The 15,471-nt window shown below is 35.4% G+C and overlaps 1 protein-coding gene across 11 annotated transcripts in view; it reads left to right on the top strand.

Moving 5' to 3' along the window:
- Window positions 1-14,794, top strand: part of LOC108709755 (muscleblind-like protein 2) — a 94,300-nt gene extending 79,506 nt beyond the window's left edge. For 4 of the 11 annotated variants that reach the window (XM_041584288.1, XM_041584286.1, XM_041584289.1 and 1 more), the window contains 2 exons: window positions 2,584-2,619; window positions 10,882-14,794. In XM_041584288.1, the coding sequence (XP_041440222.1) occupies window positions 2,584-2,619; window positions 10,882-11,009 (164 nt within the window). In that variant the 3' untranslated portion in view covers window positions 11,010-14,794. Of the gene's footprint in view, window positions 1-2,583; window positions 2,620-3,689; window positions 3,785-10,881 lie in introns of all 11 variants that reach the window. The other 7 variants (XM_018249876.2, XM_018249874.2, XM_018249879.2 and 4 more) reach the window with 3 other exon arrangements.
- Window positions 14,795-15,471: the final 677 nt, after the last annotated feature.

Here is a 15,471-nt window from a genome sequence, read left to right as displayed (position 1 = left end):
AAAGCACACTGTTGTAAGAGTATCAGGTATTTAAAACGCTGTGCCTATGGAGATTGTAAACTGCAGGTCCCAGTAACCAGTGTTTGACTAAGAAGACCGGAGCTATAGATTTGAGAATCGTTATATACAGTACATACAATCTGTGCAAGTTTCAGTCTACGTGTGTGTGCATTTTTAGTCCAAATATGTGTATGTATTTAGGCCAGATATCTATAAGTGTATTGGAGTGAAAGTTGTAAAATTGTTCCTTGATACCTTTGTTTAAATATTTTCCATTTGATTTATCACAAATTAAATGGTGACCTGTAACTTTGTCCTATAGCAAAATGTTATTTTTGTGATAATCCACTTTAACTTAACTTTTAGGTTAATGTGATTTAGCTAAGGCCAGGGCAAAGTGACACTGTTTTCAAGAATATTCTCCCCCCCCCTTTTATTTTTTTAAAAAAATTAAAAAATTATGCAAATTTTTCTTAAAACACTAATATTGAATATTCCAAAAATGTATCTAAATACATTCACTGAGACCATATAATACCACTTATTATTTAATTATAACTTGAATAATCTTAAGATTTCCTTATGAAATGCTTTTTAAACAGTGCTACACTGATTGTACTTTGGGGTCTGAAGATTTGTGCTATACATAGGGAGCCCTTTTCTGCTTTTCTAATTGCTTCTCCATCATTAGTCCTTCGCTTGATTTTCTGATACTTTATTTTCTTCGAAATTGGTTTGAAATTGCAGCCAAAAGTGTATTATTTGAGGGGCTTGTTTGCCTGTGCCATTTGTCTTTGATTTAAGCCATCACATAAAAATGGCCACTCTAAAGTAACTTAAATATTTACCAAATATCTAAATTTGTATTGAGATTACAAGCTATTAATTTTTTTTTATTCAGATTAAAACATGATTAAAATTTTTAACAAATTGAATACATTTTGGGCTTTTCCAACCAATTAACAAGCTTTTAAAGGAATGCAGACATTTATTTCAGATTATTAAAGAATTTCCTTTCCATGATCTATCACAAATAACTGGTGTGCTTAAATGGATGTGATTCATTTGTCTCTATTAATGTTCTGGAACTGATTTACTTTGCTGTGGTCTTTTAGCTATCTGGAAATTGTTCCCTTTGCAGCTGTTTATTTTAAGAATGGTTGAACAGCTCCTCTGTGAACAATGTGTGTTCCCTCTTTAATACCTTTCACTCTAAGGTCATTCATTGTTTTCCTTAACAGCATTAAGGCCTACAAAACATACATCAACTCTTGTGCTTATATATTGTGTACATGTATATGTGTATTTGTGTGTTCATAAACAAGCCAATACTGGACACTAATTTCATGCTGTGGTGCATTACAAAAGAACATAAGCTTAATTAACCAGATGATCTGCAATGATCCCGCTTCCAAGATCACCAGCCTACAACTTCTTAACTGCTTGCCGAGCCTTGACCACAAGATATTTTGTATTGCTATTGAGCATCTTGTATCTGAAGCCACTTATATGTATGTGGCAATAATTTATGTTCTGAATCTGCTACTCCAAAGAAAAATTGAATAGAAGGAGCAAGTGGGACAATTGGGCAGGGTTTAGAAGTCTCCTAAAGGTCTAATAACCTTTAGTAACCAATCAGCAGTTAGCGTTTACTCTCGCCTGTTTAAAAACAATGTATTGGCTGCTGTGGTTTACTGCACCTGGGCAAACTCTGTACCTGTTTTTAAATATGGTGGTCTGTATTTTGTTATTATTTTATACCATGAAGCCCTATACTTACACCTGCATTCCTAGCACTTCCTAGCTTGCAAGTCTAAATGATGCACAACTTTGGGGTCTTCCAGAATACACCCTAATGTCCCCAAATTCCACTACCATGTTGCAGCAGTGTGAATGCAGGCAGTGCAACTTTGCATATAGAGTGAGGCACCTCTGGACCCCATTGGGCAAAAAAATAATGCTTTCCACTTTTTAGGACATTTTTTGTGCATTGTTTTTTCCCCAATACTAATAAATGAAGCTGTGGTCTCCTGCTTTAAAATATTTATTGTCTCCAGACCATCTGCTTTTTGATATGTAGTATCATAAGGGACTTACATGATTCTAAAATAATCCCTCCCACTTGCAGGGGTGTTCTGTGGACGATTGGTTGATGATTTTTAATGTTAACATATGGTAATTGCTCCTGTATCAATGGGCGTTTTATAAATTAAATATGGTGGTTCTAACTGTTGCAGTTCTGAGGAATACATATTATAGCCGGATAAAAGATGGAATAGCATTTATACACAGGCAGTTGGAACACCAGCTTTGCACCAAAATTATCCAATTTTCCAAGTGAAATTTTGCATGGGGTGGGTACACACTGACATCTAGATCCAACTTCATAATTGTTTTAGGAACATGAGCTTTCAATGACTTGCAGAGAAATTCTCAAAACCATGAATGGCCTTAACACATTATGACTGCACTAACTAACTTATTATGAGCTGCACCTGAATTTCACCCTAAATGATAACTCTGTAGCTAACCTGTTTCTTTCCCTTTATTCATTTTCTCCACCTCTCATTGCATGACATGCAGGGTCAGTTTTGTGCATGACACCAACTACTAGTTTTGGTAGGTTCCTATACTTTTTCTTTTTCTACACAAGTTATCTTCTATGGGTTAAATTCTCTGAGAACGGCTTTAGAATATCAGCCATTAGTTCTCAATGTTCTAGAATATTAACGCTAGACTTATTAATACTCACCTAGTATATGTCCTTTGTGTTAACTTGCTGTTTGGCTTAATAATGTTACCTTTAGCTGACTTCTTGAGGATACTGTATTTTTCCTTTGTTTATTACATGTGTGAGTTAAATGAAAATGAAGTGTAAGTAGTATCACCTGTGTCTTAAACGTCATAGTGTTGTGCTTTTCTTCTCCTTTTTGCTGTGTTTTGAATATTTCATCAGAGATTCCCAGAACCATGTTCTCAAAATGATTATGTCCATAAATCCTGTTTAGAAAGACTAGTAATGTAGGATTATCACTATTGGTGTCGGTAATTACCAGTGTTAGTAAACAAGTTCTTATGTGCTAATTATTGCATCATATCCCTGGGCCCAAAGGGAATTGCTTCACATTGTTGTATTAGTGAAGAGCGGCTTAGCATGAAATATGCAGAATAACAAAGGTGTTTTTGTTTTCCTGAGCGAATATAACATTATTAAATATATGGATATCTAAAGAATGTGTGTAGTAAGCTTGATTAATTTTATATGTGGCCTATATGTAATTGCCTTTATGCATTCATTTAACCACGTCATCATTAAAAAAAAAATCACATAAAAAGGATCTTTTGTGTAATTTATATCAATTTGCTGTTTAACGCCCCATTCATTTTTGCTACATTTTAGATCTGATTTGAACACATATTTAATGAGCTTTTCTGGGAATCACTGATTATATTTATATTTTTTTTCTTTTACAAACTTCCTTTAATTGTACCTGTAATAAGCTTTTTTCCCTTTTTTTTTTTTTTATTTCTCTCCCACGCTTTCTTGCTTTGCATTGTGATTGCATGCCATCTGCTGGTTTAACCCATGATGGCTTGCTGCTATGTGATATTCACCATGCCAAAACCACTTCTATTACCATAATGCTACACCCTCCTGTTCATTGCTTCCATGGTTCCCCTCCTGAAAGTACCCATGATGCACAGCGCTACGTCCGCCACTGTCTCTGCAGCAACAACTCCTGCAACAAGTGTTCCCTTCGCCGCAACAGCCACAGCCAATCAGGTTTGCTCCTTTTAAAGCTTTCTTTCACAAATCCCAAACTCTAAATGAGTGCTTATATCTTTAAAAAAAATTCTCAGCAGAATTTTTTTTTTATCCGTGTCTTACCCATCAAATTTATACTTTGTAGAACTGTATCATTAGCAGGTTGCACTTATTCAGAGTTAACATTTTGCAAGTATTGATGCTTTTGTTTTGTGTCTCTGTTTTTGGAATGAATGTCTTGTTAATATGAAAATATAATTTCAACAGTGCTAACCAAAATAAAATCACTTCCCTTGTTTTAACCTGTATATGAGTCCAGTTCCAGACCAACAGATTTAGATATACAGTGTATATTCCTAACAAATATGTTGAACAGGAGACATATGTTGGTGTGTCATGGGGGAGTTTCAACCACGGGGTGTGTAGGGTGTCAAGTCCCTTATTGCAGACTTCCCAGGCAGTCTTTGGGCAACTGTCTGTTGTGATTGGAATCACAGCAAACTTATCGAGGAGCAATATTCTTACTCAAATGCGTTTCTCATTCCTCCCCTAAATTCCTGCATCACCTAAGCACACTGTCAGATCACAGCAATACACACTGGCACACAAATACATACTGGCATATACCAACAAATTTCAATCTGTTCTGGCACATAACTGCACACTAATTCACAACAGCAGACTCATACGCAGCTGTATTGTACTGTTGCCCAGAGTGTGGGTACATCACCAGCACTTAGAATTATTTCCAATATTAGGAGGCACATTTATTAAACGTCAGATTTCTGTGAGTTTTTTTTAAACTGTAATAAATTCGAATATACTCGAAATTCAATTGGAGGGTTATTTCTGAAAAGAATTGAATATATATAAAACTTGCACTAATTTTACCGACTCGAGAACTCAAATCAAATTCCATTTTTTTGTCGAATGTCAGGAAGGCTAGTAAAATGTCCAAATTGGTCCCTGGACCTTTCCCATTGACTTATACATGAATTCGGCAGGTTTTAGGTGGCGAAAAGTCGAATTTTAATTTTTAAAGGGGATTCAAATCGAATTTGGATAATTCACAATTCGAGTTTGAGAGTTCTGACCATAACATTTTTTTTTAGGTGTAGCTAGTGCATTTGGAGGGTGAGTTTATGTTTAGGTACTTGCAGACAGGCACGTTTCAGGGGCTGCTGCCGCCTGAGGCAGCAGCCCCAATGCCGCCCCTCCTCCTGCTCCGCTCTTCTAACTACCAGCGTCGGAGCGGGTGGAGGAGGTGCCGCATCGCTAGTTAAAAAACGGAAATTCGGCTCTTAAAGTTACCAGAGGCGGCTTTTTGCCGCCCCTGGTAACTGGCCGCTCCGTGCCGCCTGAGGCAAGATTCTCACCTTGCCTCATGGCCGGAGCGGCCCTGCTTGCAGACATGCACAGAAAAGCACAGGAATGATCAGTACCAACTGCTATTGCTATTGGAAGCAGTGTTTGTTCCAGTCTATTCTCTGTCCTGGTGGCCCAGACTGTCTACAATGTAAGACTTGGCAGTTGATTAACAGAGCTGTCAGTGCTGCGGAACGAAGACTTTTGCAACGTTGTGTAATAAATAATAATCAGGAGTTATGCAAATACTCTCTATAGCAATTGTTTTTACAAAAACCTTTGAACACATTACAGATTTTAATAACTGCATATTACATAGTGGATTTGTTTTATACTTTTTAAATTATTTGCCTTCTTCTTTCCAGCTTTAAAATGGGGGTCACTGATCTCATCTAAAAAACAAATGCTCTGTAAGGCTACAAATGTATTGTCATTGCTACTTTCTATTGCTCATCTTTCTATTCAGGTCTCTCCTATTCATATTCCAGTCTCTTATTGAAATCAATGCATGGGCTAGGGTAATTTGAATCCTAGTTACCAGATTGCTGAAACTGCGAACTGCTTACTAAAAAGCTAACTAACCCAAAAAACATAAATTCTAAAAAAAAAACAATTGCAAATGGTCCTGAAAAGATCACTCTCTTCATCATACTAAAAGTTAACCCAAAGGTGAACAACCCCTTTAAACTGGGTGATTAAATGACATTATCTACATTTAAATAAATACTGAGACCAAATATGTAACCTTTTTCACAACTATAATAATAACATTGTCTTTGCATGTTTGGGTAAAATGTGATATATTTACATGACTTAGCCAATCCCCATTGTTTCTCTATGAGGGGGCTGCCATATTTGTGCTTTAGTAGTCCATTCGTTTTAGAAATCCTAATAAGTTGAAAAGAGACAGGCAAAACTTCAAATAACAATTACTTACTAAAGCAGTCTAACTTTTCCCAAGGGACCTGCTATCTGATATTGTTACAATTACTTATTTTGCTTATCTCGAAATTGTTACAAAGTATCTTATCTGAATCTCCTGGCTGTTCTGGGCTCTCTGCCAAAAGCCAATTAAGTTAGAAACTGTTTCTTTTTCTAAAAAATAGAACAGTAATAAAGGAAATTGTGTAAGTGGTCATAGAAGCCCTAGGAGTAAGATTTTATTATTTTTTTATTTGGGTTAAGAACCTTTTTAATTCTAGACCTTTATCCTCCAGACCAGATTTTCAGCTGTAGTAACTTTATCAAAAATTATACCCAAACTGAGCCCAAAAACATATTTGAATACCATAACCCATGAGGCAAAAGTATGGACTTACTAGTACCAATACAAATGAAGATTTAGGGGTTTATTTATTAAACTCTGAATGCCAAAACCCCCGAAAAATTGTATTTTTTTTACTAAAACCCCTCAATTTTTTCAGGATTCATTATATGTAAAGGATGTAAAAGTCTGAATCCAAAAATCCGGCATCTCAGACCTGCTGAGGTTGCATATAAGTCAATGGGAGAAGTCCTGAAGATATATTGATCAGCGCTGTGCAATAATCCGAAGATTTCGTGGTTTTCGGAAATAAAATCAAGAGTTTTCGGGTGGAAAATTCAAAAAATTTGTACTATTTGTTTTGGTTTTTTTTCGGATATTTTCCCGCACAGAAAATGTTCGGGAAAATGTATTGTTAAATAAGGGGAAAAGTCCCGTGCTGATTTGGTCGGAGTATTTTTCAGAAAATAATAAAATAAAGTCGGACTTTGATAAATGGGCCTTGTAGTGTCTAAATACACCATACAGTTCATAGCCACAATGTGTATTGAGAAAATGCCTTTTAATTTTAAATGGAATGAAAACATGTTGCCAGGATGCATGTTTCCACCAAGCATAGCAGAACAGAAAGTAGCCAGAAGCATATCAATAAGCAACACATATTTACAGTACTTTTATTAAAGGAGAAGGAAAGCTACCAAGGCAGTCTATTGCCAATAGATTAACCACAATAGTGCAAGCTATAAGACTATATATATTCTGCAGAATGCTTTACCATACCTGAGTAAACAGCTCCAGAAGTTCTCTGTTTGCTTAGGAAAGCAGCCGCCATATTAGCTTGGTGTGACATCACTTCCTGCCTAAATCTCTCCCTGCTCGCTCATAGCTCTGGGCTCAGATTACTGCTGTGAGGGAAGGAGACCAAACTGAGCATGCTCAAGCCCTAGCCCTGGAGGTTTAAACTGAAAACAGGAAGTCTGATACAGAAGCCCATGTGTACACAATAGAAGGAAAGAAATTATGTGTTTCTTTTGACAGAGGACTCAGAGCAGCATTACTTTGAGGGTTTACTGGTGTATTTATATAGACCTTTCTTTTAACCTTTACTTAATTTTAACCTTTCCTTCTCCTTTAAAGGCGTTTGTTCACCTCAGATGTATTTCTTTGAATTATAATGTATCCAACAAGTTCTGTCTGGCTGTTAAAGCTTATATATCCTAGCAACCAGGCAGCCACTTGGACGCATAAAAAGATAATCAATTTAAAATAGAACTAGCGATAAAACTGAACCTTCACAAATAACGATATTTTTGTTTTTCCTTGCTGGGTCAATGACCCTGACAACCAAATAGCATTTTGTATAAAAAAAACTGGAAAAAAAATAATAATATAAGTAAAAAGATGCTTTAAATAAGTCCTTCTATAGCATAGTATAAAGAGGATTATCCCCCATTAATATTCCATTATTATACACAACACCATAAAAATACCTTTGAATATTATATGCTACTGAAAACTAGAAGAAAGCCAAGGTGGGAGAAGCATTCAAATCAAATTTCACATTTTAAAACCAGTTCCAGTTGGATATTAATGTATGCCTTGCTCATAGAGTGAGAAACACGGGATACTTGAAGTGTTTTTGTAAAAGCCCTGCAGATACACCGCTCAAGCATTTTGTTTGAGGCTGCACAACATTTAGTTGCCATTAGGAAATCCAGCACTCCTCCATCATTCCCTTTTAAGGAGAGCAATGCTGCTGATAGCTGGAGTGGTTTGTCTCTAAGCAACATGTTCACATTTCTGCTAGTTGAGTTATGAAATAACTATCATGGCTGAGTGTATAAACACTGGGAAATGCAAATATGAGTTTCAATAAAAGGGGAAAGGTCTTCAACACCAGTCTGGGGACTTTTCATACTGTCTCGTTTGGAACATTAACCAATCACTTCTAGTTGCAAAAAGACAGTTTGTTGCTAATAGAAATGACTATACAAAACAAAAACCCTTGGAATTTGCCATGTAGATATATGTCAATCTGTACTGATCATAATATTTAGTGGGTGTGGTTCTATAAAAATACTTTTTTTCTAAATAAGTCCTATAATATGTCTAATTTGGGCATGAAAAATGCTAAAACCCCAGGGCAAAACATTAAATTCTTCTTGATTTGATTTTTTTTGGGGGGTTGTTTTAGCTTTTAAGTATTTAGCTCTCACATAAAGATGCCATCTCAACATAAAAGCATATAAATAACATTTTTGTATAATGTGATTTTAATTATTAAAATAATCCATTTCACCAGCTGAATAAAACATGATGCATTAAGTGCTTGACGATTCTTTAATTGGATGTTATCACAACTCAACCCTAGTTTTATTGTGTAGTACAGGATGTGTTGTTCTCTTGGACCTTGATCTGCTGGTACAGGTATGTTACCTGTTATCCAGAACCTGGAGTATTCTGGATATTTCTGTAATTTGGATCTTCATACCTTAAGTCTACTAGAAAATCATGAAAGCATTAAATAAACCCAGTAGGCTGGTTTTGCCTTCAATAAGGATTAATTATATATTAGTTGGGATCAAGTACAAGCTACTGTTTTATTATTACCGGGAAAAAGGAAATCACTTTTAAAAATCAGAATTATTTGATTACAATGGAGTCTATGGGAGAAAGCCTTTCCGTAACTCGGAGCTTTCCTGATAATGGGTTTCCATATAACGGATCCCATACCTTGATCCCATACCTTGAAAGGGGCCTGTGAAGGAGTGCAGTCATTTGCCAGCAATAGCATTTAGGGTGTTCACACTTTTCCCTTTACAAACCTACAACCCCCAGAAACCATTTTATCATTTTTCTTTTCGCATTGCCTTCTCAGTATAGAACTATAACACAAGCAATAAGACTGAGGCTTGACCCCATCATCCTTTTCTTGCTTTCTATTTAATGTGTGAGATGCATGTGAAGACCCATAATCAATAACAAGAGAGCATTTTAGGTCAATACATACAGTATATATAACTGATATATATATAAATATATGTTTATGAATGCTATGATGATTTTAGTCAGGCATGAACCAGGAAATATGTGATTGAAGTCAATTTCTAAGCAAAAACAGAATGCACTCTTTGTCAATACTTGCTAACACTGCTATGCTTTATATGTGCTTTCAACCCCCTGTTATCTTTTAGGCATTTTTATTTTATCTGCTTGGCTTCCCCCACTCCCCCAATGTGGTAGATATCCTACTTGAGGATATCAGCTCTAAACAACATTTTTTCCATTTTATTTTACTTAAACAGGCATTATATCCAGTATTAATAGTAAAAAGGTAGGTTAGTTTGTGCTGTTACCATGACCTTAATCTTCAGGAGATGAGTTTTTCCAAAACCACCTGCCCTACTACACACTTGTGGCATTGACTTTCTGTAAATTATGTTACTAATATCATGTAGCTCACAGACACATCCTAAAACATCCAAAATCACTGAGCGTTAAATTAAAGGGATACTGTCATGGGAAAACATTTTCTTTTCAAAACACATCAGTTAATTGTGCTGCTCCAGCAGACTTCTTCTTCTATAAAGATGGAGCAGACATCAATGGTGCATCGGTGCACACTGTGCCCATGGCACACCATTCATTTTAGTAAAAAAAGAAGTGCAGCAGAAATGTTTTTAATAGGACTTTACTGTGATGTATTCATTAAGGGGAACTCACAAAAATGAAAATTTAATATAAGCTTCATCAACCTGAAATAAACTTTTTAGATACAATCAATTAAAAATTCTCTACTGTTTCTGAAATAATCACGATTATCTTCACTATTCCTCTCTCAGCATCTGTTTCTCTTCATTCTTTCAGCAGTTGGGTGTCAGATAATCATTGACATTTAGATCCAATAGATCTTATAGGGGGGCTCCTTTCGCCTAGAAGATGTACTAGAGCTCACACAATTAAAATCCTCAGAAATCCTGTCTCTCTACATGCAGAATTTGTGCAAAAAGCAGTTATTTTGTTAAATTTCTTTTGTACTGGAATCAGTTATTTGAGTGAGCTCTAATACATCTGCTAGGAAAGGGAGCCCCCCCCCTATAAGATATATTGAATCTAACTGTCAATGATTATCTGACACCCAACTTCTGCAAGAAGACAGAATGAAGAGAAACAGATACTGAGAGAGGGATAATGAACATAAACTTTATTATTTAAAAAAAAAAAACATGCAGAATTTTTAATTGATTTTATTTTGAAAGTTTCTTATTTCAGTATGATGAAGCTTATATTCAATTTTCATTTTCGCCTTTAAAAACCATTGAACTTTAGAACTCTAGCAAATGTATTGAAGCACAGAGATTCAGATTCAGACACGATGCATATTTTAGCCTGCATGGTTTACTCTAAACATAAATTCATTTAATAGTGAAGCAACAACGAATCCATTCCAAGTACTGACCACAACCATTGTCTTTCTCTTTACCAGATCATTCTGAAATAATCAGCAAGGGGGAACTGGAGCTTCATGAAGATGTGCAGAAGCTAGCGAAGCATTCATATTGTACATACTATCCTGTCTCCTCCTCTATAGAGTTGCCACAAACTGCATGCTAAAAGGATATTGTTCTCTTCATGGACAAACTACAAACTCTTATGAAGCTAGTGCTGCTATATTATAAATTGATAATATATATGGTATGCTTAATATATTCCAACATCAAATAGTTAACTACCTGATACCAGCTGTGATGTTATAAAAAAAAAAAAAAAATGTTTAGTGGGTAAAGTTTACTTTTTAATATTTTGTATACCTGGTTCCCACTCAACAATATTGTCTTATCATCTATTATATAATTAAAGGAGATGTTAATGGTATAGATCACATTTAAATTTTAGGAAGAATTTAAAAAAAGAGATAAATATATATATATAAATATATGTATACAAGAATGTTTTTTTTTTTTCCAAAGGCTAGTATACAGTGTTAGATTGTGTATATTAACACTTTGGCGTTCACATTAGCCAACAATATATATATAGCTATATGTTCCCCTCTACAGAGAAGACCAAGAAGATCAAGTACTCTCAATTATGGACAGAAAGCACAAAGTCAAAGAATTTAAACTAGCATCCGGCTCAGTTTAGCCATAGAAACTATGTTGGAATAGATGGGCAACAAAACAAGCAAAAAAGAAAAAAAGAGCAAAAGTGGAAACCTTTGCACAGTATGACTGTCATACACAAGGAAGTCTTGAATACTTTTATTTTTGTTCTCTAACCAAGACTTTGCAGAAGTGCCTAAATTTTGCCACAGTACATCAGTCGCAAAAAAAAAAAAGAATGAATGTGATGCCATTGTCCCTGTTCCCAGTGATCTGACCTTTCTAACCTGCAGTCAAATCTTGGTGACATAGTTGGATCTCAAGCAGGAAAAAAGGCATCAGAGGAGGAGTTGTCTTAGAAAATTGAATGTACAAAAGAGTTTATTAGTGTTGGTGACTCTAGTCTATATTAGTAGATGCAGTGAGAGAGTTTTCCTTTGACCTCGTCTGGCGATTGTGGGCCTGCAAGTGACTGCAGAGCAATATAATGCAGGCCTTCCAATCCCCCACCCCTCTGCTGCCAGAGCAAAAATAAACATTGAACAGTATTGTTTCTGTTGCTCTGGCAGCCAATGGGTCAGAATGGGTCCATAGCGATATAATTTTATATAAGTGGTTCCAGAAAGTTGTAACAGGATTACAGCACAACAGAGAAAAGAACATCTTCGAAGCCTATTTTATCTCAAGATTAGAGAAGTCGCTTATAAGTAATTGCAGGAAAAAAAAAAAAATAACCTATAAATAAAACAGATTTTGATGTTTACTTTTCTAGTAAGCGATTGATTTACAAGGTAAAGTCTGTACATTTATAATGTAATTGAGTTCAATGTTTGTTTCAAGCACTGTTGTACCAAATATTTCATGTTTCTGTGTTGCACATTTGTCACATATAAGTATGTGCTTGCCGAATTATGGTTATCAGAACAGAACAGCTGTTGTACATGAATAGTATACTTAAGTGTTCGAAATCTTTTTTTTTTTTTTTTCTATTGTAAAACAATATTAGTGATTGCAGTATTTTATGAGGATTTTAAGAACTGAATGTAAACTATTTTTAACGCGGGCAGCCTGTTCTGAAAGAAGGCGCTGTAGTTCTATATTTGGTTATCTGGAAAAGATTCTGCCTTTATTTGTGTTGATTCTGTAATATATGTACGTTGTTTGATGACTTTTATTCTAGTTGCAGAGCAAATTACTGAAAAGATCTATGTCGAAATCCCCACTGATTGTACTTAGACACATTACATCTTATCACATCCAATTTGCATTTATATATTTGATCAGGCTGAGAGCTGCACTTAGCTATAGCCTTAGGGTAAGGGCACACCTGGAGATTCGGGGAGATTTAGTCGTCCGGCGACTAATCGCCTCTTCTTTGGGGCTACTAATCTCCCCGAACTGCTTCTCCCTGTCTTCCGCCTGCTTCAATGAAAAAATGCCTATGGCACTCACTGAAGTCGCCCGAAGCTTACTCGTGAAGAAACTTTGGAAATCAAAGCAGCGCTAGTGCATTGGCAAAAGCAGTTCGTGGAGATTAGTCGCCCCAAAGAAGAGGCGATTAGTCCGGGCGACTAAATATTCCCGAATCTCCAGATGTGCCCTTACCCTAGTGGTGACTAGCAACACAGCACCGCACATACACCCATTTTATCTAGTTATAGTTCTTCAGTTATGGTTTTGTTTTGTTTTTTTAAGTTTGATGTGAAATTTGATAGGCCTAAATGGTCGGCCCATCTTTATTTTATCATTGCAAACCCACATCGTTAAAAATAAGAAAAATTGTGATCTTTGTGTTTTTGTATTTTGTTTCTGTTTTTATAAAGTCCTCTAATTAAAATAGTCTCTTAAAACATTAGGCAGTTAATGCTTCTCTTAAAATGAATACAAGAAGTGTATTAAGCTTGTACTATGTCTTTAATAACAGGAAATAAGCTGTAGTCTTAGAGAATGAATGCGTAATGCAGGTATTTTATGTCAACTACTAATTCTCATCCGATATATTTTACATACAAATAATCTTCAATTTGAATTAGTTCTATAACCTATTAAAATGTGGCAGTTAATCTAAAAATTAACTTTGGGGGGCATATCTGCCAACTGGAGATGAGAAAAAAAAGTTTCTTCACACTATTTGCCAAAACGCTTCTCGTGTGTTGGAAGACAGTAGTAATAAGAAAGAGGCAACCAGTCTTCATTTTATATTTGTTATGGGTTTTATCATTATTAATATTATTACTAATTGCACTTTCTACCATGCAAAGCTCTAGTCTTGCTAGAACCTTGAACACCAGGTATTTGCAGTGTCGGATTGAAAGAGCGTTAAAGGGGAAATTGAATTTTATGTATGAGCTTTACTGTGGGAAATGTGTAAGTACTGTAAACACAATATACACTTTCTAAATAGTTTTAAAGATAATCAATATCAATTTGTGCAGATAACTATCAGTGCAGAACAACCCATATCAAGCCATACTTCCCCAGCTCTGCCTATTAGTATGCTCTGCAAGAAGCTTGGCTCTCATGCATGGGGAAAAATAATGACACTTGTAAGAGATGCTGCTCTTGCTTTATTCAACATCTTGGACTCTGCACTACTTAGCTTCTGAAATAAAGAATTGTATTGGCTCAACTTTTGAAAGCAGATCTTTTGAGCTGTTCTGCGAGCGGAGGCTTGAAATTGGACAAATGTCTCTTTAGACATTTAATAAATTGTATTTACAGGAAATATTATTTTTACATGATCATCATCATTCTTAAAAGGAAAGTGAGTGGTTTTAATAGAGAGAGACTAAATGTAACAGTGTAAGCATTATATGTATAAGACAGATAAATTGAAAACCATTAATGGACCAACAGTAAAGCACAGCTTAGGTTAACACGGTCTACTTTAACTACATTTAATATTTAAAGTTAATTTTTGGTTGAACTTGCCATCATTTGGCTTTGCCCTGAGATGCAGTTCATTGAGACTCTGCAGATTTTTGTAGACTAAACCTACATTAGTCACATAGCCGACCTCAAAGCCAAATGGGCATAAATAACATTGCATACATTATTCCTTAACTAGAATTAAAGTGGAGGATAAATGGCAAAGATGTTTATTTGTCTACAACTGAAATAAGACATGACCCAAAATGATTGATCTGTCTGACATTGATGCGCAATTAGTTCAGTAAATGCACACGCAAGCAAAGGCGCCACCATTTTCTCCAGGAGCTGCCGTGTCCCTCTTCAAGGTCTTCTCTTTGTACGGGATGTAAAATATTGAAAAGTTTAATAAATTATTTTGGTGCAGGATTTTGTTCTTGTTCAAGTTTTTTTTTTTGCATAAATGTAGCAAAGTGAAATGTTGTTAGTGAGGAAATAGAGACAAGCACTAGTACAAAGATATATGATTACAAAGATTGGTAAAGAATCCCCCAAAAAATCCCTCCAGGACATACAGCTGTGTTCAGTGTGTTTAGAAAAATATATAAAGCTCAAAATCTTTTTAATATATTATCCATACTTGCAAATGCATTGGGGACACTGACCATTCTATTCCAAATCAAAACATGAAGAAAATTGATCAAGTTTGCATTATTCCTTGACAGAAAATGAAAAAAAAGGGAATATTAAGATGTTCCAATAAATAGCAGTATCTGCATTCTTCTTTACAAACTCAAACATTCACTGTATAAACTGAAAAATGTTTCAAGATTTTGCTTTGCTTTGAATCACTGAATTAATATTTAGTTTCTGAGAAATGCTGCACATCTGTGTTGTATGGAGTCGACCAACTTCTGGCACCTGTTACATTCCACAATTCTTTTGCATTTCTTGGTTTTGCCTCAGAAACAGCATTTTTTATGTCTCCCCGCAAGTTTTCTATTGGATTAAGGTCAGGGGATTGGGCTGGTCATTCCATAATATCAATCTTGTTGGTCTGTAACCAAGATGTTGCTCGTTTACTGGTGTGTTTGGGGTCATTGTCA

The sequence above is a fragment of the Xenopus laevis genome, chromosome 2S (assembly GCF_017654675.1).
Source record: "Xenopus laevis strain J_2021 chromosome 2S, Xenopus_laevis_v10.1, whole genome shotgun sequence".
NCBI classification, from domain to species: domain Eukaryota; kingdom Metazoa; phylum Chordata; class Amphibia; order Anura; family Pipidae; genus Xenopus; species Xenopus laevis.
This window is presented reverse-complemented; position numbering and strand designations above follow the sequence as displayed.